Raw genomic sequence first — 26,300 nt, 5'->3', positions numbered from 1 at the left:
GCTACGTCTCTGCATGTGAAGCAATTTGGAGAATATTTGCATTCCACATCCATTATCACAAGCCAGCAGTGATACGACTACATATACATCTTCAAGATCAACAGAGATTGCTTTTTGACCAGTTGCAACGTTTGGAGAACATTATATCTAGAGAAGATGTTGAGAAGACAATGCTCACTAAATGGATGGCTACAAACAAAAGAGAGAAAGAGGCAACTGATGTAGGATACATATCAGAAAAGAAGGCCTTTGACCTTACATATGTAGAATTCCCAAAATATTATGTGTGGAGCTCTACAAAGACCTGGACAAGGAGGAAACAAGGTTTTGCTATTGGCAGGATAGTACATATCCACCCATCAGCTGGCGATTTGTTTTATCTCAGAATTTTATTGAATATAGTGAAAGGTGCGACATGCTTTGAAGACATTAAGACTGGCTGGAGTACTGTATGCTACATATAAAGAAGCATGCTACATTAGAGGAATCCTAGACGATGATAAAGAGTGGCATGATGTACTTAAAGAGGTGTCACAATGGGCAACAGCGTATCAAATACGCCATTTATTTGTGACACTACTGTTTTACTGTGAAGTAGCTAACCCACGAGAACTGTGGAACAAAAACTGGAGATACCTTGCAGAAGATGTGCAGCATAACAGAAGAAAGGTCTTTGATTTCAATGGTTTGGATCTCAACGATGTTGAGCTGGAGAAATACGCTTTGATTGAAATAGAGCAGCTATTAATGGAAAATGAGAAGTCCCTCACGAATTTCCCAGATATGCCATTGCCTGACAAGGCTATTTTGAAAAAAATCAGCCACAGTAGCCTCACAAAAGACCTGCAATTTGACGTACAGAAAGAGATTGTTGAACATAACAGATTATTTCCAACGCTGAATCAAGATCAAATAATGGTGTACAATTCAGTGGTCAAATCTATGGAAGACAATTCAGGAAAACTGTTTTTTTCTACAAGGTCCTGGAGGTACAGGGAAAACATACCTCTACAAGGCAATAATAGCTAAGTTACGCTCAATGAAGAAAGTCGTAATCCCAGTAGCATCAGCTGGAATAGCAGCTCTACTCTTACCTGGCGGTAGAACAGCACATTCACGATTCAAGATACCAATAAACCTCAACGAAGGGTCCACCTGTGAAATCAAGTCTGGAACAATGCTAGCTACCTTAATTACAAAGGCTGATTTAATTATATGGGATGAGGCACCAATGGCACATCGATATGCCTTTGAGGCTGTAGATCGAACAATCAGAGACCTCATGGCGTTAGAAGATGAAACCGCACTGAACAAACCATTTGGAGGGAAAACAGTTTTACTAGGAGGAGATTTCAGACAGATATTACCAGTTATTCCCCAAGGGAGTCGTTAGGACACTGTACAAGCCTCTATCAATCGATCTCATCTGTGGAATGCCTGTCAAATCTTCAAGTTGACAATAAACATGAGACTAAAACATTCAGACGCAGCTTTTGCAAATTGGATTTTAAAAGTTGGAGATGGAAATTCAATTTCAGCTAGCACTACACCTGATGAACATGCTGGAGGTTGCATAATAGCAATAGAGGAAAGTCTAATTCTACCAAACACAGGCAACCATCTACAAGAGATTACAACTGTTATGTATCCATTGTTCTCTCAATCCTTCAAGGAACGTCACTACCTAACGGAAAGGGCAATCTTAACTCCTCGGAATGAGACAGTCCGTGAAATTAATGACTATCAGCTGTCCATGGTGCCAGGTGAGGCTAAAGAATATTTAAGCTCAGATTCAATTCGGAAAGAGCTTGCACCAGGTGGCGACTGGAATAACCTTTACACAGTAGAATACTTAAACTCACTAGAGTTTCCAGGGCTACCAAACCATCAAATACGGTTGAAAGTAGGGGTGCCAATAATGTTGCTGTGAAACCTAAACCAGAAAAAAGGATTATGCAATGGGACAAGGCTTCTTACCACCAGACTCGGTCAGAAGATAATAGAAGCTGAGATTCTCACAGGCACCCATGTTGGTGAAAAGGTCCTCATCCCTAGGATTGTTTTGTCTCCCAATGACAGCAAGCACCCTTTCACCCTGCGAAGAAAGCAATTTCCAATAAGAGTGTGTTACGCAATGAAGATAAACAAGAGTCAAGGACAAAGTTTGAAACAAGTTGCTCTCTATTTACCTCAATCAGTGTTCTCTCATGGGCAGTTGTATGTGGCTTTATCGCGTGTAACCTCAAATTCAGGCTTGAAAATCCTAGATGCCACATCAGAGAAGAATGGTACTGGAGGGGTCATGAATATCGTCTACAAAGAAGTTTTCAACAACATAAAACCTTAAACAGGTAATGACCAAAGGCAATGTACAAGAACACCACATTTTAAAATAACAGGTACTGTTTTCAACAAAAAAACAATATGACACTAATTCTGATTTAATTTACATTTCAGGAATATGAAGAAGAGGGAACGCAGACAACATATGTCGACGCTCTTAGTCTCACATTTACATATTTACCAAAGCCAGTTTGTATACTTTTTATTTAAAATAGACCTAATCGTAGTTGGATCAATCGACTTTTTAAACAACAACGTACTAAGTGAAAATAGTTTCCCATTCTTATTTGAGATGTCTCAAATTAATGGGCTCAAATACATTAAGAAGGGGGAAAACACTACGGATTATGACAAATTAACCAAAAAGCCCACTTCTAAGAAACAATCTACATCGCATTTAATAAGATAAACCTCAATAAACTTACGACCAAAAAGAACTAACTAGAGACGATCAATTATACAAATAAAACCTTAAACAGCAATTAATATTGGACTCTCCACCCCCTCCCCGCCATACCCACTATCATCAAGGTAATCAATGGCCACTGCCACTAACAAGGTAATTTAAAGACGTCAATTACTCTATTAGAACACTGAAACGGCAAAGAGATACAACTATATAAACCAACCGAGTGAAGAAAAACTAAACATAGATTCAAACCACAAAATACAAGCAAAACATGGCACAAAAACAAAAGATATCATCCTTAGAAAGCCTCCCACAAGATCTTCTTGGCGATATTATATCTAAGGTTGCAAAGTATGGCCACAGAGATATTCGTAATTGCTTGCAAGTTTCTCATGAACTAGCGATCGCATGTCAAGATGGAAGGGTTTCAAAGAATCTCAACCTCATGCCGCTAGCCATCAATCCATTAGCAACATTAAACAAGTATCAACCACTCATGGAGAAATGTCTACAAGCTGGTAATCCTGAAGCCCACTACATTCAAGGGATAAAAGAGTACTTCTACAACGACAACATAGAGATTGGCCTACCACATCTCCAAGCATCTGCTGAAGGTGAGTACGAAAAAAGGATATATATATATATATATATATGGGATTCTCATGTTATGCAGGAGACGAATGGAGGAAGGGAAAAAATATTTGGATAAGCTAGAATGGGCAAAATCAACAACCAGATCAGACCGTTGTTGGACAAATATCAAAGAATCTCTAGAAGGCATCCCAATTCTTCAAGAAACCGTGCTACTTTGAATCCTTAAGAGACAATAAGCCAAATAAAATATGCAAGCTTAACGACATGGATACTCGATGCAAGAAGTGCTACTACTACAAACAGATGAGGATGTTTGTAAACCACCATTAAATTAAATCTACAGCATGTTGCTGAACTACTTAGTTTCCTTTTCACAATAACTTTTCATATTCAAGCTTGCTAATTCCAATATTTCATAAAAATGATGCCAAAATTTATATTGCAATAAGTTCTCCTACATTGCGCCAAAGGAATGATCAACGATGACAAAACTCTAAATAGCAGTAGCTACTCAGCCTTTAAAAGTTAGCAAATTTACAACATAATACAATACTGGGTTTTAGTATGTCCATGGTAATGGAGTCGACGAGTTCCCAAATAACCAACGTTGAATTGTTTAATTATACGATTTCCATCATCAATGAAAGAATGTAAAAGAAAGCATTAAAATCTAATTTCACAACAAACACCATTACAGATATCACCAACCCATGTCAAATCTTACATTAGAAGAAGTTTCAAAAATGCACCACATGAATGAATACAAACATATACACTTATACACACTAACTTACTCTATTACTTACGATCAACGAAAGAAAGATAAATAACAGAGCCCTTACCCTTTTTAAAAAAAATGTCGTAAATGGACCCTAACTTTAACATAATGAAAGCCCAAAAGAAAACAAATAAACACCACTCTAAATAACTATTGCCTTTAACAAATAAAATGGGCCGTCTCTTATTGTTAAAACAAAACACCACTAACCACAATTAGTCAGACAATCATATCATAAACAAACGCCAAATAAATTATAGAATACTAATCAGAAATTATAATGTTCAATTACTGAAATAATAATCATCTTTAATAATGCAGATTAATAGAAAGAATTTCCGATTCATACACAGAAACGTCTGATATATTCAACTCTCAAAAACTAGCAAACAGATCTTCAAACGACTAATATATTACACATACAAAGCGACTAACCTCAATTTCGCTAGGACTCCCCACCACCACCACTATCATGAAAGTAATTAAAGGCCACTAACACCAAGAAATCAATAACATTCTTTACTCAAATTTTAAAGTAATGAAACGGCAAGGGCTTGCTCACTATTAAATCTCACCACACGAAGAAAGCAATACTCAAAGTCACACCAGCAAAACGAAAGAGAAATGCCACATTCCAAAGTATTATCACCATTAGAAAGCCCCCCACAAGATCTTCTAGGCGAGATTATCTCCAGGGTTGCAAAATCTGAACGCAACCATGTTCGTCAGTGCTTCCAAGTTTCTCATGAACTAGCAATAGCCTGCAAGGATAAAAGAGTTTCCAAAGAACTCAACCTCAAGCAGCTGGCCATGAATCCATTAGCAACAGTACACAACTACCAAAGACTAATGGAGAGATGTCTCCAATACGGTAATGCAGAAGCACTGTTCATCAAAGGTGTGAAACAGTATTTCTACCACAACAACACACCCTTAGGACTTCATCATCTCCAAGCATCTGCTGAAGGTTTGTATGAAAAAGGCATTTATCTATATGGGATTCTCATGTTCTGCAGGGGAGAAACAGACACGGGTAAACAATATTTGGATAAGCTACAATGGGTTAAATCAACAACAAGGTCTGATCGTTGTTGGACCAATATCAAATTATCACTCCAAGGCATCAATATCACCATGCAACCCATCTACTTCCAATCCATAAGAGACATCAAACCAAACAAGATATGCAAACTTAACGACATGGATACAAGGTGCAAGAAGTGCTACTACTACAAACAGATGAGAAAGTTTGTAAACCGTATTTGAAAAAGAGTTTTAGAAAACCAAATGTCTGAAATACTTGCATCTTAAATTTCAATAACAAGTTTCTTCTCAAGCTGTTTTGATTTTAAAAGTTTAAAAATTAGAGTTGGACAAATATTAATATCCGCCAAGAACAGGTTCGCTCCTACTTACGTATATTGAACCATGACAAAATAGAATTTAGCTCAAATACGAGGTATTACTGAAGACACCATTACCACAGTGGTGGACATACAACATTTTTGTCAGACATAATGTACACTTGCAATGCTGATAATGGTTTAAAAACTTAAAGCACAAACTAAAGACAAAATAACATCTTGCTGATAATGATTGAGCATTTGTACATAAAAATTAGTACAAGAAAAATAACATCTTCTACTAATAAACTCAAATACGAATTATTTTAAAGAACTAAGTAGTACAATAAACATCAGAAAATGAATAAACACAAAGCACAAACTAAAGACAACATCAATGAATAAAGATCGATGCTAAGAAAATCTTGGAAAAATATATCACTTTTGGGCCAAGAATGACACTACACTATAAAAGATGGACCTCAACTACAAAGCTTTACAAAAACAGCCATTTCAAACTTTATAAACCCTCGAGGAGAAGACAATAACTGGGCTGATGACTATTAACCAAAGGCATAGATCATAAATTAAACCACAGGGAACTATTTTAAAATTGTAAGGAACCGGTTGAACCATGTTAAATGAGACACACATACAGGAAATATTTAAATTAAAAGGTAATAGTAAGCCAAAAATATATTATTATTAACCAAATCTTCAAATCGGTTACAAAGTTGACGCACGTATGATAGTCACTTTAAAATCACGAGTCCACCATTACAGCAATTAGAAACGCCCAAGAGTTGAAAAATATGGGAAAATCCATCCAACATTAAGAATCTAATTAATGGAGGACTCTTAACTAACGAGTAGACTAGATCTATTTATATGGCAACTCTATACTTTATTCGTAAAATTATAAGCGAAGGCACAAAAAGAAAACATAAAAAACCAGAAAAATGGCCACCAACCAAAATCGGGAGTATACTTTCTCATATGAAACTGTGCCGACCCCTCTACTGAGCGAAATATCCATCCTCTTATCAATCCAAAGGCCACTGACGGGAGGACAAGCAACCGAGGTCTACATACCTTACCCACATAACGCGGACGAGCCAACATTGGCACACTTCAGAGGTAACTTACTATACCATCTTGCAAGAAATGCAATTCAAGTTAGCGAAGCAAGAAGAAGGATAGGATGGTTCATGCAATTTCTAGGTGCAGTTTTACAAACAAAAATTCAAAGCAATAGGACTTTCCTTCTACACTTCACAGTAAAAGATTACAACTTCCAGGGAAACCACGTTCTCAACACTGGGATGGTCATTGCCAATCTACAATCATCAATCAGGACACCAAGCAAAACAGAGGAAGAGGAAGACTGCGTAATTTGTTTGGAAACATTTAGAGGGGAAGACGAAATTAACACACTAAAATGTAACCATATTTACGACCATCACTGTATTATCACTTGGCTATATGAGAGTAGAAATTGTCCTATATGTAGGGCAACTAATCTATAAAAGATATAGTGTAAGAAACAATATAGGCAACTGTGCCTACATTGTCTTACTCAGTTATTGAGATGAATGTGAACTTAATTTGCCATTTAATCAAGGAAAAGGAGAAGCAAGGTTCGATGGAAAACAAACCGGCACAAAAATACAAACATATAAATTTCAAAGGAAACCTCCAAGTGTATACAATATTTATACAGGGCAAAGAAATTAACAGACATATAATATTAATACAGGGCAAAGAAATTAACAGACATATAATATTTATTAGATACGTACTAAAAGGAGATCTACCCGTTTACAGTTTAGTTATTATTTGATATGCTCAAATTAACCCTAGAGCTACTCTCTCAAATTAAGAGATCACTGCAGTACTTAGGGGTCGAATTCCACAGAGACTCAAGATCACACACAATGGATTATAGAGTTTTATAATTATGCTAAACAAATTGATTTAAATAAAGAAAAGCAATGCAAAATATTAAATAAGAGCTGTGAAAATTCAGAAGATCAAACAGCTAGGCCTAGGGAATTTCTCAGGAAATTATGAAATATTAAATCAATCAATAAATTAGGATTCAAACAATTAAGAACAGATCTAGAACTCTAAACACTTTTGTAAAATAAATCAGTTCTCACTGCAAATATTATCTAAATTTAAAACCAGAAAATCCAAATCTCTTTGTAAAATTCTAGGTTAAAAATCAGCAATAAAATTAGGTTTAGATTGTCCACAAAATCACTTAATCAAATCTCTTTGTAAAAAGTAATTTTGCTCATCAAAAGGTTTTATCAGGAAAATTAATTATATTCTCATATCAATTTCTTTTCCTAAAGTATTAATTCTAGATGGCCAATCAAGGATTAATATGAAGAACAACCTAAGATGAAGATCTAGATAGATAATGAATCCTAAATAACAGATCTAATAATTCATAAAATCCCTGTGAAAAACTCTAAACCTAACAAGCAAACTACTCAGACATAATCAATGAAGAACAAGACATGATTATGAATAATAAGCAATAGAGATTAAAAAAATAAGAAGGAGTTCAAGAATTCTTCTCTACAAAGCAGATCTGATCTCTATCTCTCCAAAAGCTCTCAAAAATCTCTCAGGGTTCCAGAAAAATAAAACTTGATAGAATAAAACTTAAGGGTTTGGAAAACCTAAAAACTATATATATATATATATGTCCTAAAACACGTCAGGGACTAGTCTTGCAAATATGGAAAACTTCGGGCAACTTTGTAAAACTTTCAAATTTGGCTCTCTCGTCGGTTTGGACTGGGTGTCGATCGATGCTAAGGCAGTGTCGATCGACACCATCTCCTCTGATCGATTCCAAGTTGATTTCTTGCGGATTATTGCTCCAAACTGATCCAAATTGCTCCACTTTGCTCCTTTCATGCTAAAAACCTGTAAAGACTCAAAAACAATCTAGAAACAAATGAAAAGACACTAAAAGACTCCTTATATCATGGTTAAAAACTATAAAAACCATGATATATCAACTCCCCCAGACTTAGCCTTTGCTTGCCCTCAAGCAAAACATAAACTTAGACCTGTGAAAGAGGTTTGAAAACAGGGAACTCACTCAACTGCAGATTATTCTTATTCACACTCTTCATTTACCTAACCCAAGAACTTACTTCTTATACTCAACCATGATAAGCATCAACATTCCTTACTCAAATCCCACAATCCCTTGGAATCTCGGAAATCTCCATTGTCATCTCATTAGTCAATATTAAAGCATAAATAAGGTGAATTCTTATCTTGGGTGTATTGATCAGTGGCATGTGGACTCTCTTCAGGTCAAGACTTTCTTCTTACATCTCCTTTCCTCTCCCTTCCAATTTTTTTTTTCTGAATATTTTTTTCTTCTAATCAAAGGTGTAAGCGAATATCGGGGTCATCGGTAATTTACCTACCCCTCGCTTCCAAGCTTTGTGTGATCATTTGACTCAAGAGTAGAATAATGAGGTCAATGGTAATTTACCTACCTCTCTAAACTGATCAAAATCATCTCATCTTTTATTCTCTCTTTTCTGATTTTTTTTTTTTTTTTAAAGCACTAAAGGGAAGAGAGAGGGGAGACATACTTTGAAAAATTGCATTATCTTGTATGGCCTGAAGAAAAATTCTAGTCCACTGATTTCCAACACCAAAGTAAGCGATTAAGTCCGGTTAAAATCCTGATAAAAGTTGAGACAACGTTAGATCAATCAGATATCCATTGAATAAGGGCTTTCAGGATTGTTGATAAGGCTCATAGTCTTTCTAAGCTTCAGTTCTGAGATCAAGCATAAACAAGTAATCATTAGAGTGTTAGCCAAATAAGAGAAATCATTAGTCAAGATCATAATTCCCAAAGATAAAAAGAAAAATTTGAAAAATTTGACTCAAACTTTATGGTTTTGACTGACACAACTGAAACTCAAAAACAGAAATCATAGTTAGTAACTAACCTCCCCCAGACTTAAACAACACTGTCCCCAGTGTTATCAAGTAAGAGGAAAGCAAAAATAAAAAGAAAATAAACAAAAATCAAAATCAAAAGAAAAAGAAAAACCTACCAGTGGGTTGCCTCCCACTAAGCGCTTGTTTTCAGTCATTAGCTTGACTGTGTTGGAGTTCAGGCATCCGTAGGAGCAAAACATGGCATTGAAGTCCTCTTCATCCAAGGTGGTGTATAAGCTTTAGGTGCATGAGACTTGCCAAGGATGTGAGGAACAGGACCAGGGCGGAACTTAGGTATGGGAGGGTATCTCTTATGTCCTGCAAAATCATCAACAGAAGAAACAAGCGCTCTACGATAATCTCGTGGCTTGGTTAACTGCAAAACAGTTTTTCTCTCTTTGAAATTCTTGTTGATTGTAGGAGGAGGATTAGGTGCAGAAGAGGTGTACCTTTGCCTTACCTGAGGACTCTGGAGGGTGGAATGGGAGACTTTCTGTTTGGGAACAGGTTTCTGTCTTGGAGCTTCAACTTTGGACAAGCTTTGTCTCGGATGTGGAGGGGTGTCGATCGATGCCTCCTTGTTGGTGTCGATCGACACTGAGCCTGATGCCCGTGTTGCAGAAACTTTTTCAACAGAAAAAGTCTATCCATCAATAGTAGGAGCCCTCCTCAGCTTATCCATCTCAAAATGCATACTCAATCCATCCACATTCAGTGTTATGTGTCCCTTCTGCACATCTATGATGGCACCAGCTGTAGCCAAGAAAGATCTTCCTAAGATGAGAGGATCTTTAGGCTCTTGATCATACTTCAGCACCACAAAGTCAGTGGGAATCATGAAGTTGCCAACCTTAACTGGAATATCCTCTAAAACACCTTCGGGAATTCTTCGGGAGCGATCAGCCAAGATAAGAGAAATCTGAGTTGGCTTGAATTCTGTCATCCCAAGTCTCACAGCAACAGAATGTGGCATCAAGTTGATGCTAGAGCCAAGGTCACAAAGTGAGTGAGAAAACCTTCCTGCTGAGATAGAGCAATCAAGTACAAAGCTTCCAGGATCTGGTAACTTCTTAGCAGTCCTACATTGAATGATTTCACTCACTTCCTTAGAGACAACCACCTCCTGCTTTCTCTCCTTCTTCCTCTGTGAAGGTTGGTTTAACAGAATTGCACTGACATCCTTAGTAAGCAGTGCTCCTTCTTCAGGGCTCAAACCATTGGATACCATTCTCTTCACATACCGCTTAAGAGGTGGTGAAAGCTTTACTGCATCAATTAAAGGCATCTCAATCATCACCTTGTCCATCATTGCTTTGCATCTAGCTTCCTCCATCTCTTGCTTAGACTTTCTTGGCTTGGGAAATGGAACCTTAGGCTTGTAGACCATTTCAACTGTTGGAACCTGAGATTTCGCAGCTTTTGGTTCCGTCTGAGATGAGTGTCGATCGATACCCTGGTGGTGTCGATCGACACCATCATCTGAAACCGAGAATTTTGTCGATTTTTCACCCAGTTCGGCAGAAGCAATTTCAACAGCATCTTCATCCCTCACAGATATGGCATTGCAAGCATGTTTAGGGTTTGACTCAGTTCTTCCAGGAAGAAAACCCTCTTGTCGTTTGACAGACCCAACAGTCTGAATAACCTGATTCTCCAACTTCTTGACATGAATGTTCAATGCTTCAATCTTTCCATTCAGCTCAGTGTAGACATTGTCAATCTTTCCATTGAATGTCACTGTCAAATGCTTCTGTCCTTGCAAAAGCTGCTCAAGCATGGCTTCCATTCTACTCTCTGAAGAATTCTTAGGAGGTGGAGACTGATAAGATGAGTTCCCATAGGTCCTTGTATAGCCATTGTTCTGTTGCTGCTTCTGGTCACCAATGTAAGGCCTGTTTCCTTGCTGATTACCGAATCTCTGTCCCTGATACCCAGCTCCATACACATAGTTGACATTCTCCTCTGAATTCTCTGGCTCTGGCTCAAATGTCTCAACTTCAGCAGCAAATTGGACTGACTTCTTTCCCACAAGAAGATTGTGCACTGAATCAAGCTTAGCATTAACAGAAGCTAGCTGATTTGAATCATATCCTCCATGTAATCTCTTACTTTCAGCATCTGCTCTCTTTGTACTATTGCTAGCAGCTAAGTTCTCAATCAACAATTCAGCATCTTCTGGCATTCTTGTCTTGAAATTCTCATGACTTGCAGCATCTAAAGCTAACTGATACTCCCAGTCACACCCTCTGAAGAAGATACTTAGCAATTGAACCCTTGAGAAACCATGGTGTTGACAGTCCCTTTGGTAAGCCTTGAATCTCACCCAAGCTGCTTTGAAGGCTTCATCTGGTCTTTGCTTGAAAGAAGACAGCTTGATTCTCAACTCATCATCATAGAAATGGTTGAGGAAAGCCACTTTGACATCACGCCAGCTTGTCAATGATCCAGCAGGCAGCTGTTTCAACCACTGAGATGCCTCTCCCGCAAGTGAGTAAGAGAAGAGCTTGTAGAATATGAAGTCCTCAGTCACTCCATTAGCCTTGATACTGGTCACAAGATCCTCAACATGCTCAATATGGTCCAGAGGCTTCTCATTGGGCAAAGCAGAGAAAGGTCTTTGCCCAACTAGTTGAAAGTACGCAGGTTTCAACTCAAAATCATTCCTCTGAAAAGGGGGAGGAACAATAGCAGACCGGTTCTCATACACTAGATCAGCCCGATTGTAGTCAGCAATGGTCCTGATCAGATCCCGGTTGTTCTCCTGTCGTCGAACGGGGTTCTGTACGTGGTTGGCAGCTCCACGCACGTCTGCAGGTGGGTGTCGATCGATGCCACCTAGTTGGTGTCGATCGACACCAAGATCTGGATCATCAACGACACCAGCTTGCTGGTTCACAACAGCCTGCTCGTTGACAACAGGTTCAGGAATCATGTTTCCTTCTGCATCAAGCTTTTGGCCCTGCTCATTGCGCAAATGGCCCTCTTGATCCCTCAAAACACCAGCCTCATCACGCATCAGAATGATCGTATTAACCATCTTCAGAAATTTGGCTGCTTTTCTGTTCTCACGCTCTAGTTTTCCCAACTCTTGGTTTGAAAGCTTGAGAATTGGACCAGTCTTGTTGCTCCTTGTGTTAGGCTTATTAGGCATACACCTGAAATACACAAGAGAGAAGAAAACAAAAGCGTGTTAGTTTGAAAATAAAAAGAAAAATTTAGACAAAATCTAAAACTCAAATCTAATGGTAGATCAAAGAGTCCCCGGCAACGGCCCCAAAATTTGATATGCCCAAATTAACCCTAGAGCTACTCTCTCAAATTAAGAGATCACTGCAGTACTTAGGGGTCGAATTCCACAGAGACTCAAGATCACACACAATGGATTATAGAGTTTTATAATTATGCTAAACAAATTGATTTAAATAAAGAAAAGCAATGCAAAATATTAAATAAGAGCTGTGAAAATTCAGAAGATCAAACAGCTAGGCCTAGGGAATTTCTCAGGAAATTATGAAATATTAAATCAATCAATAAATTAGGATTCAAACAATTAAGAACAGATCTAGAACTCTAAACACTTTTGTAAAATAAATCAGTTCTCACTGCAAATATTATCTAAATTTAAAACCAGAAAATCCAAATCTCTTTGTAAAATTCTAGGTTAAAAATCTGCAATAAAATTAGGTTTAGATTGTCCACAAAATCACTTAATCAAATCTCTTTGTAAAAGTAAATTTGCTCATCAAAAGGTTTTATCAGGAAAATTAATTATATTCTCATATCAATTTATTTTCCTAAAGTATTAATTCTAGATGGCCAATCAAGGATTAATATGAAGAACAACCTAAGATGAAGATCTTGATAGATAATGAATCCTAAATAACAGATCTAATAATTCATAAAATCCCTGTGAAAAACCCTAAACCTAACAAGCAAACTACTCAGACATAATCAATGAAGAACAAGACATGATTCTGAATAATAAGCAATAGAGATTAAAAGAATAAGAAGGAGTTCAAGAATTCTTCTCTACAAAGCAGATCTGATCTCTCTCTCTCCAAAAGCTCTCAAAAATCTCTCAGGGTTCCAGAAAAATAAAACTTGATAGAATAAAACTTAAGGGTTTGGTAAACCTAAAAACTATATATATATGTCCTAAAACACGTCAGGGACTAGTCTTGCAAATATGGAAAACTTTGGGCAACTTTGTAAAACTTCCAAATTTGGCTCTCTCGTCGGTTTGGACTGGGTGTTGATCGATGCTAAGGCAGTGTCGATCGACACCATCTCCTCTGATCGATTCCAAGTTGATTTCTTGCGGATTATTGCTCCAAACTGATCCAAATTGCTCCACTTTGCTCCTTTCATGCTAAAAACCTGTAAAGACTCAAAAACAATCTAGAAACAAATGAAAAGATACTAAAAGACTCCTTATATCATGGTTAAAAACCATAAAAATCATGATATATCATTATTCTGCAAAAGTCCTACAAATAACCACCCCATTAATTTAAATAAGACGAGGCCCTAATTAAAAACAAACAAACATGAACCTACGGAATGAATAAAAGACACAGAATGTTTGCTACAATACTATATTAAAATAAGAAGAAATGGAGTTCCAGCTTTTTAATAACCATCAACGGTTAACAAACACACCCAAAAAATTAGACTAATTCTCGCAATGCTGTCTACTAGTGTTGTTCGTTTATTTAAACAAACCAAACATAACCCAATGTTATCATACATTAGAAACTGTAATGTACAAAAGATAATATACCAAGGCAAGGGATTCTATAAGTTAATCACAGCTGTTACTATTTCACTTGAAAAACTATCTACAACATGATATCAACATTAAAACAATTTTATAAGAAATAGAGAAATATTAAAGACAAAACCCCACACCTACAAATTACACACACAATTATGCCATAAATTAATGAATCATTAGAAAACGTCCAAGCTAATTATGATGTGAATATGAAAGGGAGAACTGTAAGGGAATAAAGGGAGGCCAACAAAAAGTACTCAAAGAAACACAAACGGCACAGAAAAACAACTCCACCCTATAAATAACTCTGCAAAAAGTCTAAAGATCAATATCACCCACTACTTGCAAAAAATGAATACCATAAAACCCTATTCCCTTCAAGAACTACCAAACGACATCCTTGGAGATATCATCTCTCGAGTTGGTAAGGTTTCAAGGCTGACAGTCAAACATGTTATGCAAGCATCACCACAGCTTGCAAAAGCAGCTCAAGATCACAGAGTTTACAAGAAAATCAACCAGCAGCCGCTAGCAATCAATCCCTTAGCAGCCTTAAAGAAATACCAAGACTTCATGGAGAAATGCATTGCAAGTGGAAATGTGGAGGCACACTACATCAAAGGCATCCAGGAATATTTCCAAAAAAACAACACAGAAGAAGGCTTGACACACTTGAAAAAGGCAGCAGAAGGTAACTACGAGAAGGGTATTTACCTTTTTGGAATCGTCAAGTTGTGTAGGGGTGACACAGCATAAGGGCAATATTGGCTTGAGAAGCTAGGCTGGAAAGAAAACAAAGCAAAGGGTGATCAATGCTGGATTGATATCAAGAAGTCATTGCACAGAGTGAATGTACGCAAACTGCAGTGCTATTACAATACATTGGCAGAAGTCCAACCAAATATCAACTGCAACATCAATAACATGAATGCTAGATGCCCAGACTGCTACTGCTTCAAACAAATGATCAAGTTTGTCTTTTTCGTTTAGTTTAAGCTTTGAGAAAAAGGTTAACCAATGTTATGTTCTATTTTGAAATCAGAAAATCATTTATAAAATCTTTTTCTCATCGTCTTTCGTATACATTAACAAAATGAGAGAAACAAGAATAAAGATGAGGAGGAGCAAACGAAATCTGAAAATATGACAACAAAAGAGACAATTTCGAGTGAGAAAAATAACAAAGATTAACATGAAAACAATAACAGGACATAGATAACCAACATAATTTGGAAAAAATGCCACCAATTCAGGCAAGAAAAAATAGCCAAGTAACAGACCATCAGGACAACCAAAATAAAATTAACATAACTTGCCACCAATTGAGAAAATAATCAGCAAACATAGAGAATGAAAAAGATCAGCATACCATTAGTTCAAGGATACGATGCCGGGTAAAATATGGAGATGAATTTCACAGTAGAAGTCATGTTCCGACCTGATTATTTATATCTTCACCTAAGCTCGTATAAGAGGACTTCTCTTGCTGCGCCGGTGGAATAAACAAAGTGAAGTTAAATATAATTAAAAACCGAACAAAATTAAAGCTGACAATTTAACTAATACTACGAAACTCTACCTGGCCATAAAACGATAAGATCAAATCGCTCGCAGTCAGACCGATGATCAAATCGCTCGCAGTTAGATCAAATTGCGGCCTGTTGGGAATCAAAATGCATAAAGTATGTATGAAAAATCAGCCTTTCCAGAAATTGTTAGAGATTGATGGAAATAGTAGATTTCGAAAACTTATCAAGAGCAGCTCAAGAGTACAGATCGACATCTATATTCTCATTTCGTTAAAAAAACAGAGAAAGAAAATAATTACTAATTCCAAATAACAAAATACGGTTACCCAGAGCGAATATGAAAGAGGATAGAATTGTAAACCTTACAATGGTCCTTATGAAAATGCAACAATCAAAATTTGAGAGCTCAACCTCTCATGTACATCAGAAGAATCGATGGTCGGCATACCGTTAACGACGCCACAAATTATAAAAAGGTAACATAAGTATTACGGATACAAAAATCGAACCACTCAAGGGCCTAAAACGACATGAAATTAAAGGTCCAACACCGTCAACCCAATAAAAAACTTTGCGAAAAAAAAAAAACGTAGCAATAAAATTTTTTAAAAAACTTTAAGAATACTGCACTAACTAATTAATCCAAATACACAAGTATTGAGAGAAAATACTAGCAGAAATTATAGGAAAAATATCAACTTTAAAAGAAATACCAACACAGTAAATTAAGCTTAATCCAAAACCGATACTTATATGAAATATCAATGGAAACAACATAAAGACTAAAAAACAAATTAAACAACAACCATATATTATATCTTTATCTAACGTAAACAGAATCAAATAATAAACAAAAGTAAAAGTACACCTTAAAGTAACTATCGCCCGTACCGCGTGTCAATTGCAATGTAATTTTATGTAATTAGATTCCCTTAGAATCTTAGATATGAAATAAAAATTAAAAACCTTATTGTAAATTAATTAAAAAAAAAATACAAACACATATTGTAAATTAATCAGTTTGTAAACAATACTAACTGTAATTAGTAAATTATACATATATCAAAAATATAATCTTATGTACTTTTAACACAAATAATCAATTCTCATATTTATAAAAGATACCAACTCATTTGACTGTCTCTACACTTTAGTATAACTAATTTACAAAAAAAAAAAATCCATAAAAATAATCATATTCCTCTACAAAAAAATAAATAAAATAAACTAAATTATACTTAATGCAAAACCTATTTCTAAAAAAAACTATCCAACAAAACAACATAAGCAACCAAAATATAATAATAAAACCTACAAAAATTATATATGAACCCAAAATATAAAATAGCGGTCAGTTTATGAACCATGGTAAAATTAATATCCAAAAAATTTGCTTAACAACTCCGTCTCTTTGGTTTACAAATTATATGTTTTGTCTTCAAAATTCCGATATTATAAATTACTTATTATTATTTGTAAATTAAAAGGCAATAAAAAAAATAAAAAAAAAATATATATATATATATATATATATATATATAGATTTATGACTTCTTACATCATACTGTAATATTGTTAAAAACAAACACAGACCAGCCAACCTCAAAAGAAGACAAGAAATTACAACAAATATAAAACAAACAACAACCAAAACAAAAAAAATCCAAAGCTATAATGTTCATTGGCTAATTAAATAATGTGTGGATCACCAAATTTTACATATCTACCGTCAATTAGAAATAATATAACGGTCATAAATCAACACTTACCTAACCCTTCTTCTCTTATTTTTAAACAACTCGAAAACAATTACTTATGTTATCTTCCTTCTGATTTTTAAACTTCGCCGCAATTCTGCAAGATCCAAAAGGTTATCTTCGATTTCTGCCTATCTCTGCAGGATTAAAAAAAGGTATTACGTTTCTTCACTCTCCAAAATCTGACGATTGCCTCATCCCCCTTTTCCTACTCTTATCCTTTTCAAGTTTTGGATCTAGAAATCTTATAGTTTCCTTCTTTGTTCAATACAAATCTCATGTACTAGGTTTCTCTTTTTTTATCTCATTTGGTCAATTGATTGTAATCGAACTTCTCATATCATTTTCAGGTTGTCGTTCTTCTCTTTTGGTGCATCGATTGTAAAAGTATGTAATTATTGGTTGCGTTAACTTTCTTAATTTTGTTTCGATTTAATCTCTGTTATTGATTGTTGATAGAAAGAAAAACCGAAACTATAGTAATCAGTGTTATTGATTGTAAAAGGATTTCAATGGAAGCAAAATGAATCATATGTGGCCTCCCAGCAAAGAACGTGATACCGAAAATCAAACAAAAAGGTGAGCAAGGTGAAGAAAGTCCGGCGGATGATGATGTGAGGGAGATAACAAGGCTACAGTACAGAAAATCTCTCGCTCACCTAGGCTACTTAATACGCATCGAGGAAGACGAAGAAGACATTGATCCAATATACATGAGAATTGTCCGAGACATCCAAAACAAACGCCCAAAAGTAGAAGGATCCTCACGATATGGAAACGCTAATTGAAGATTGTACTGTTAAAATTTATTCTCTTTGTTATTTTGTCAACTTTGTTAACTTCCCACATGTATGTTTAGATTTCGTCAACTTTCAATATTATCGGATCTCATTGTCTTAAAAACACTTAATTTATTAGGATATGAGAATTAAGTAGACAAATAATGTAGCAACGCCCGAAATATGAAGCCTAAACATAACGAGAACTCTCCTTCAAAAGTCTTCAAGTATTATCTGAACAAACTTCTCACAATCGTCGTAAAAAATAAAGTCGGCGAATATTAGAGGACATAGATGAACACACCTTTACTCAACTAAAGAGATTAAGAAATACTAATGATAAGGACAACATAAGTATACCATAAAATACAACTCACATTGAAACAAAAAAAAACAAAATTGTTTTAATATAAACAACAAACCAAAGTAAACTTCCTGCATAAGCTTTTTTAAAAAAACAAATGGCCAACCAAAAAAACATAAGGAACCAAGATCTAACAAAAAAAAGAAAAGAAAAAAAAATAAATAACCAGACCATCATAATAGTATATACAACAAAACTGGTAATACACTTTAATCTAATTATTTTAAAAACATTTAAAAACACACAGAAGATGATCTACAATTTTGAAAAGAAAATAAAACACACTAAATTATACTTCCTGCAAAACTTATTATTTTTAAAAATATCCAATAAACAACATAAGCACCCAAATCAAATAAAAAACAGACATAAATATGAATTTACATAACCAAAAAATAATAAAAACAACAAAACCCTAAAGTACACTTCATCTAACTCCCGCGCGTAGCGCGGGTCAATTGCTAGTATATATATAAACCAAATCTAAATCATCTCATGTGATATATAAATGATAAATTTCTTAACTGTGTTAAATCGATAATAATGTATATATTAACCTATATATCGTTTTAAAATGATAATCCTCAAATTATATAGTGAACAAAAATGTAACGACTAGAATTACTAGTCAATAATTGCTTAAGCGCGCATCCGTTGATAAACTTTTATGTAAGACTTATAACAATGATTAAACATGATAATAATTATATATATAAAAAAGAAGCATAGCATCCAAAACAAGCTAACCTCTCCAATACCGGAGGAAGCTCCGGTAATTAGAACTACTTTTCCTGCAATATTTTCAGAGCAAATGTGCTTGTAAAGACAACTCAAGAGTTTGATCAAAAGATAAAATGGATAAAACAGGACGAGAAAACTGATGGTAAGAGGAGGAAGAAGAAGATTGAGAATAATGTGAAGCATATCCATATTATTATTGTTGGTTTACACAACCTACTACTCTACTTGTTTTTTCGATGTCTCAAACTTGTGCTTTACAATAGAAGTCTATTAGTAGAAACGAAGGAGGAATTTTAGTTATTGCCGAGTCATAAATGAAAAGGTGTTTGTTGGACCTCAATAAGGGGGAGGTATTGGTTTGAGATTTTAAGAGAGTTTAATGACTTTAAATAAAATCATGGAAAGTATAAAGTTGAGGATTCTTATTGATTGTTTAGAAAGTTTTTTAAAATTTTGCTGATTTTTTTTTCCTAATCTTGTAAAATCTCTCATAAAATCTTGTAAATTCTTGCTCAACAAATATTGCACAATATTCTTTTGATTCAACACTTCTGTGAAAAAAAAAAATCTCTTTGTGTTCAGGGTTCTTCTCTCGACATCGCAACCTTCAACATCGCCACACACGACGGTGGTGGTAGCCATAAACGGAGGCTCTCTTCTTCTCTGATCTATATAAATTGCATAAATTGTGGCGATCTCGTTGTGTGTGTCATTATTATATACAAAAAGGGTGTCATGATCCTTACATAAACAAACATGCACACACACACACAGAAGAAAGAGAGATAAAGAAAGAAGATGAGAGAGAGGGTACTCGAAGTGAAAATTGAGAGAAAGAGTGAGAGATGAATATATTATACATTGACCTCTCTGTTTCACGAAGTGCACACAAAAAAAAAGTCATGGACTCTATGTCACAATCTCTCTATTTGATGAAAGAGTTTTCATAACTTTTGTTATGAAGAAAATGATATAAAATCCTAAACCAATAACATAAAATTTGAATTCATTAACAATCCAAGATTTATTTGTTTTACTTGAATAACATAAAACTTTTGATGACTTTATAAAACTCTTAATCCAATAACACTAGATTTATCAAGATTTTAGATAACTTTTTATAAATCCACAACCAATAACACCAAATTTTAAAAGAGTTTTAAAAAGTCTTGATTGAATAACAACATATTTTACATAACTTTTAAAGTCATTAAAATTCTCCTTAAATCCCAAACCAATAACCCCCTAAATATTTGGACCTCATATAGTGAACCTTCATCGATAATATCTTTTTATAAAAGAATATCAAGTGATGAGAAGTTAATCTATATGCCTTGATGTGTGTGACTATCATGCGTTTGACATAATGGAGGCAGTTAGAACTTAGAACCTTCATTGAAAAGAGTTAAAAATTTGATAGCAATGTGCAAGTGCCAATACAAAACGTACGCCATTTTGAAGATCAAAATAATCAAGATAATCAAAACGTTACACAAAAAATTTCCGTCAAAAAGAAGACTAGTACAAATAAATTTGTCAACTCACATCCGGAAGTCATTAATATTGGGATTACTTTGCAATTTTTGGAATTCTCAAGGGAGAATTGCTAATTCTGTTCGTGTTGGTTCAAAGCCTGAAATGGAACAGCTACACATGGACAATTAGATCCCTTAAAACGTCATCATATCATTTGCCTTACAATCAAATGTTGGCTTAAGCTTGAAAGACAAGTAAGGGTAAAAGAGAGAAAAGACTAATCCTACCAAGTTATGGAATAGGATTAGCTCTAACTTAGGTAGGAGTTATCTACATAACTAATTCTATTATGATTAGGACTTTGTGTTAAGCTTCTCTATATATAAGGAGGTGTCAAGGTTGTGACACAACTTATGAGATTAGAGAGTTTGGAGAGCTTTAGTTTTTGAGTTATTTTTCTAAAGCAATAAAGGTTTCATAAGAAGAGTTTGTTCTTAAAGATATTGTTTGTTAAAATCAATATTTGGTATCAGAGCTTCTATTGATTTTCTCATTCAAAGTATCTGTGAAGCTAAAGAGAGAAACCGTATTCTTCAAAACCAAGAGAAGTCGCTCTTGACAAAGTCTACGGTAGAAACATGGGTGATTCAGAGAAAGATGCAGGAGCTATTGTTGCCCTAGCAAATATGGCACGAGAGAGTGGTTCTTCTTCAATTCAATGTCCAATGCTCAACGCCACAAACTACACCGTCTGGTCCATGAAGATGGAAATCTTGTTACGAATTCACAAGGTCTGGGAAGTTATAGAATCTAGCTCCGAGAACCAAGATAAGAATGACATGGCTAAATGACTTCTTTTCCAACAGTCCATACCCGAGGCTCTACTTTTACAAGTAGGTAAGCTTCCTACTGCAAAAGCTGTGTGGGATACGGTGAAAACAAGACATGTTGGTGCTGATAGGGTTCGAGAAGCACGTTTACAGACTTTGATGGCCAATTTTGATCGATTGAAGATGAAAGAAAGTGATAAGATTGATGATTTTGTCGGCAGATTGTCTGAGATATCTACTAAATCTGCAGCGTTAGGGGAAGAAATAGAAGAATCAAAGCTTGTAAAGAAGTTTCTTAAAAGCTTACCAAGAAAGCGCTATATACACATCATCGCGGCTTTAGAACAAGTGCTTGATCTAAACACAACTAGTTTCAAAGACATAGTAGGCAGACTCAAAGCCTACGAAGAGAGAATTTGTGACGAAGAGGATCAACAAGAGGATGATCAAGGAAAACTTATGTATTCGAACATGGAATCTCAGTCTTTTCAAGGAAACATGGAGAGTTTCAGAGGAAGAGGACAAGGCGGTGGAAGATTTGGAGGAAGATTTGGGCGAGGAAGAATGACGTGGACGTGTTAGCTATCAACCGAAAGATAAATCTCATATTATTTGCTTTAGATGCGACAAGCCAGGTCATTATGCATCCAACTGCCCAGATAGGCTGCTGAGACTTCAAGAAACAGAGGAAAATGAAGCGGACAATACCCAGGAAGCTGATGAATTAATGATGCATGAGGTTGTGTACTTAAACGAACAGAAGGTCAAACCAGATAAACTTGAGAAACACTCTGCAGAAGACAACGTTTGGTACTTAGATAATGGAGCCAGCAATCATATGTGTGGACATTTTAGTTACTTCTTTCAGCTCGACAAGAATGTTACAGGAAAGGTCCGTTTTGGTGACGACTCTCGAATTGATATCAAAGGGAAGGGATCGATCTTATTTGTTTGTGATGGTGGTGAGAAGAAGATTTTAATAGACGTCTACTACATACCAGACCTTAGGAGCAATATTATCAGTCTTGGTCAAGCAACAGAGTCTGGTTGTGATGTCAGTGAGGAGAGATTATTTAACTGTATATGATAGAGATGGCAAGCTACTAGTAAGGGCTAATCGTTTCAAGAATCGCTTATACAAGGTGGTTATGGAAGTCGAAACTACTACTCGCTGCTTACAGCTTAAAGTCACTAGTGATTCCTCAAGATGGCATGCTAGACTTGGACACATTGGGAGTGAAGGGATGAAAACTATGATACGAAACAATATGGTCACAGGGCTACCAAGTTTTGAGGTCAATAAGGACTTGTGTTCTTCATGTTTGCTCGGTAAACAATCAAGGAATATATTTCCAAAGGCAGCAACGTATCGTGCTTCACAAGTGCTAGAACTTGTTCATGGTGATCTCTGTGGGCCTATCTCACCTGCAACACCGGCTGGAAATCGTTATATTTTTGTTTTAATAGACGATCATTCAAGATACATGTGGACTCTGCTCTTGAAAGACAAAAGTGATGCGTTTGAACGGTTCAAACGGTTTAAGGCAACTGTTGAACAAGAATCCGGAGCTGCAATAAAAACTTTTAGAACTGACCGTGGTGGAGAGTTTCTGTCAGGGGAATTTAAAAGTTTTTGTGAGGTTTCAGGTATACAAAGACATCTAACAGCTCCTTATTCTCCACAACAAAACGGTGTTGTTGAGAGGAGAAATAGAACTCTACTATGCATGACTAGGAGCATCCTTAAACATATGTAAGTACCCAATTATTTGTGGGGAGAGGCGGTGAGACATGCTACTTATCTCATAAACAGAGTGCCAACAAAGGCTTTGTCAGCACAAACTCCGTATGAAGCGTTTAAAGGCAAGAAACCAAATCTGGAACATTTACGTGTGTTTGGTTGCATTGGTTATGCTAAGATAGAGAATCAGCACTTGAAAAAACTGGATGATCGGTCTCGAGCTTTGGTACATCTTGGCACTGAACCTGGATCAAAGGCTTATAGATTACTTGATCCGCTAAAGCAGAGGATTGTTGTGAATCGGGATGTCGTTTTTGATGAACATACAAGTTGGAGATGGAATAGTAATGAGACTGATATCGACTCAAGTATGTTCAAGATTGTGTTCGGACAATTTGGTAATAATGGCATAAGAGACCTGATTGAAGTTGAAGAAGCAGAAGCGTCTAAGGAAGGAAGAGATGAGATATGTGATGATAAAAGGTTTACCATGTTGGATAAGGATTCTAGTCCTGGTAAAGAAGAGGAGTCTGTTGCGAGAGATGTGACATAGATTGATGGAAAACAAGTACAGGATGTTGAATCACAGGCTACACTCCGAAGGTCCTCACGAATATCAGTCAAGCCAGGGTATCTTGAAGATTATATCCTTTTAGCTGAGCTCGAGAAGAAGTATGATTTCTTAGCAGAACTAGAAAGTGAAAGGCTGTTACTTACACTCGATGAAAAACCATGGGACTATCAAGAGGCGAAAGAACTGCAGGTATGGCGTGATGCTTGTCAAGAAGAATTGTCTTCGATAGTAAAGAACAACACTTGGAAGTTAGTTGATCTTCCACCAGGAGCAAAACCAATCAGTTTAAAATGGGTTTTTAAGATCAAGAGAAACTCAGATGGTAGTATTAACAAATACAAAGCACGTTTAGTCGCCAAGGGTTATGTTCAACGGTTTGGTATAGACTTTGATGAAGTCTTTGCTCCAGTGGCTCGTATTGAAACTATTAGACTGATTATAGCTTTGGCTGCTTCACGAGGATGGGAAGTGCATCATCTTGACGTCAAGACAGCCTTTCTTCATGGCGATCTGAGAGAAGAAGTTTATGTTTCACAGCCTGATGGTTTTGTGGTTGCAGGAAGTGAGAGGAAGGTATACAAGTTACAGAAAGCCTTGTATGGCTTAAAGCAGGCACCAAGGGCCTGGAATGCGAAATTGAATCAAACTTTGAAAGAGTTAAAGTTTGAGAAATGTTTGAAGGAGGCTTCTCTGTATCGCAGGCTGGTGAAAGATCATCTTCTGCTGGTGGCAGTGTATGTTGATGATCTACTTATCACAGGATCTTGCTTGAAAGTGATTAATGATTTTAAAGCTGAGATGGCTGCAAAGTTTGCAATGAGTGATCTTGGTAAACTTTCATACTACCTTGGGATCGAGGTAATTCAACATGAGAATGGTATTATGATGAAACAAGAAAGATATGTTGGGAGGATTCTCGAGGAAGCAGGATTAAGGGAGTGTAATGCAGTACTCACGCCTATGGAATCTGGTTTGAAAATGTCTAAGTCACAAGAGGAAGAAGGAATCGAAGAAAGACTGTACAGAAGAAACATTGGATGCCTTAGATACTTGCTACACACACGACCAGATCTTTCTTTCTGTGTAGGTGTGTTGAGCAGATACATGTGTGAACCTAAAGTATCACATGGATCAGCGTTGAAACAGGTACTGAGATACTTGCGAGGAACACTCATGTTTGGACTAAACTACACTCGGTCAAAGGGAACAGAGTTAGTTGGCTACAACGAAATTAGTCGGACTCGGGATGATGAAACAGGGTTGGTTGGTTTCAGCGATAGCAGCCATAATGTTGATGAGGACGATGGGAAGAGCACTACATGTCACATCTTTTATTTCAACCATTGCCCGATCACTTGGTGCTCGCAAAAACAAGACACTGTGGCAATGTCTTCTTGTGAGGCAGAGTTCATGGCGGCAACAGAGGCGGCAAAGCAGGCCATTTGGCTTCAGGAGCTTCTTGGGGAGATAACAGGACGAGATTGTGAGATGGTATTGATAAGGATTGACAATAAATCAACTATAGCTCTCTCTAAGAATCCTGTCTTCCATGGTAGAAGTAAGCATATACATTGACGCTACCATTTTATCCGGGAATGTGTTGAGAATGGGCTAGTAGAGGTGGAGCATGTACCTGGGAGCAAGCAGATGGCTGATATACTCACAAAAGCATTAGGGAGGATTAAGTTCTTGGAGATGAGAGAACTTGTTGGTGTAAAGGACACAACCAAAGAAGGGATCAAGCTTAAGGGGGAGAATATTGGCTTAAGTTTGAAAGACAAGTAAGGGTAAAAGAGAGAAAAGACTAATCCTACCAAGTTATGGAATAGGATTAGCTCTAACTTATTTAGGAGTTATCTACATAACTAATTCTATTATGATTAGGACTTTGTGTTAAGCTTCTCTATATATAAGGAGGTGTCAAGGTTGTGACACAACTTATGAGATTAGAGAGTTTTGGAGAGCTTTAATTTTTGAGTTATTTTTCTAAAGCAATAAAGGTTTCATAAGAAGAGTTTGTTCTTAAAAATACTGTTTGTTAAAATCAATATCAAACACCAAAGCACCACTAGAACGGCACCTTGTGGTGAATATAATCACCAGATAGGCACTCTTTTACTTTAAAGTTTATACTATAGAATCATTAACTAAAATGAGGATTTCATTTAAATCCAACCGTATTAGAAAAAAAATAAAAAAAAAAAAAAAACAGTTCAGTGGGAAGTATATGTGAAATACTCATGTTCAAGTGGACAAATAAAATAATTTATTGAAGATCACAACT

At 36.0% G+C, this 26,300-nt stretch overlaps 1 protein-coding gene and 1 pseudogene across 2 annotated transcripts in view; one reads left to right on the top strand and one right to left on the bottom strand.

Annotated features, from left to right (window-relative positions):
* Positions 1-19,616, bottom strand: part of LOC147938614 (11-beta-hydroxysteroid dehydrogenase-like 2) — a 39,996-nt gene extending 20,380 nt beyond the window's left edge. For both annotated transcript variants that reach the window (XM_087467567.1, XM_087467568.1), the window contains exon 1: positions 19,402-19,616. In XM_087467567.1, the coding sequence (XP_087323693.1) occupies positions 19,402-19,584 (183 nt within the window). In that variant the 5' untranslated portion in view covers positions 19,585-19,616. The remainder of the gene's footprint in view (positions 1-19,401) is intronic.
* LOC147938615 (uncharacterized) lies at positions 1,466-2,347 on the top strand (annotated as a pseudogene).
* Positions 19,617-26,300: the final 6,684 nt, after the last annotated feature.

This window comes from Camelina sativa, chromosome 9, assembly GCF_030686135.1.
Source record: "Camelina sativa cultivar CO46 ecotype springtype chromosome 9, ASM3068613v1".
NCBI lineage: Eukaryota > Viridiplantae > Streptophyta > Magnoliopsida > Brassicales > Brassicaceae > Camelina > Camelina sativa.
This window is presented reverse-complemented; position numbering and strand designations above follow the sequence as displayed.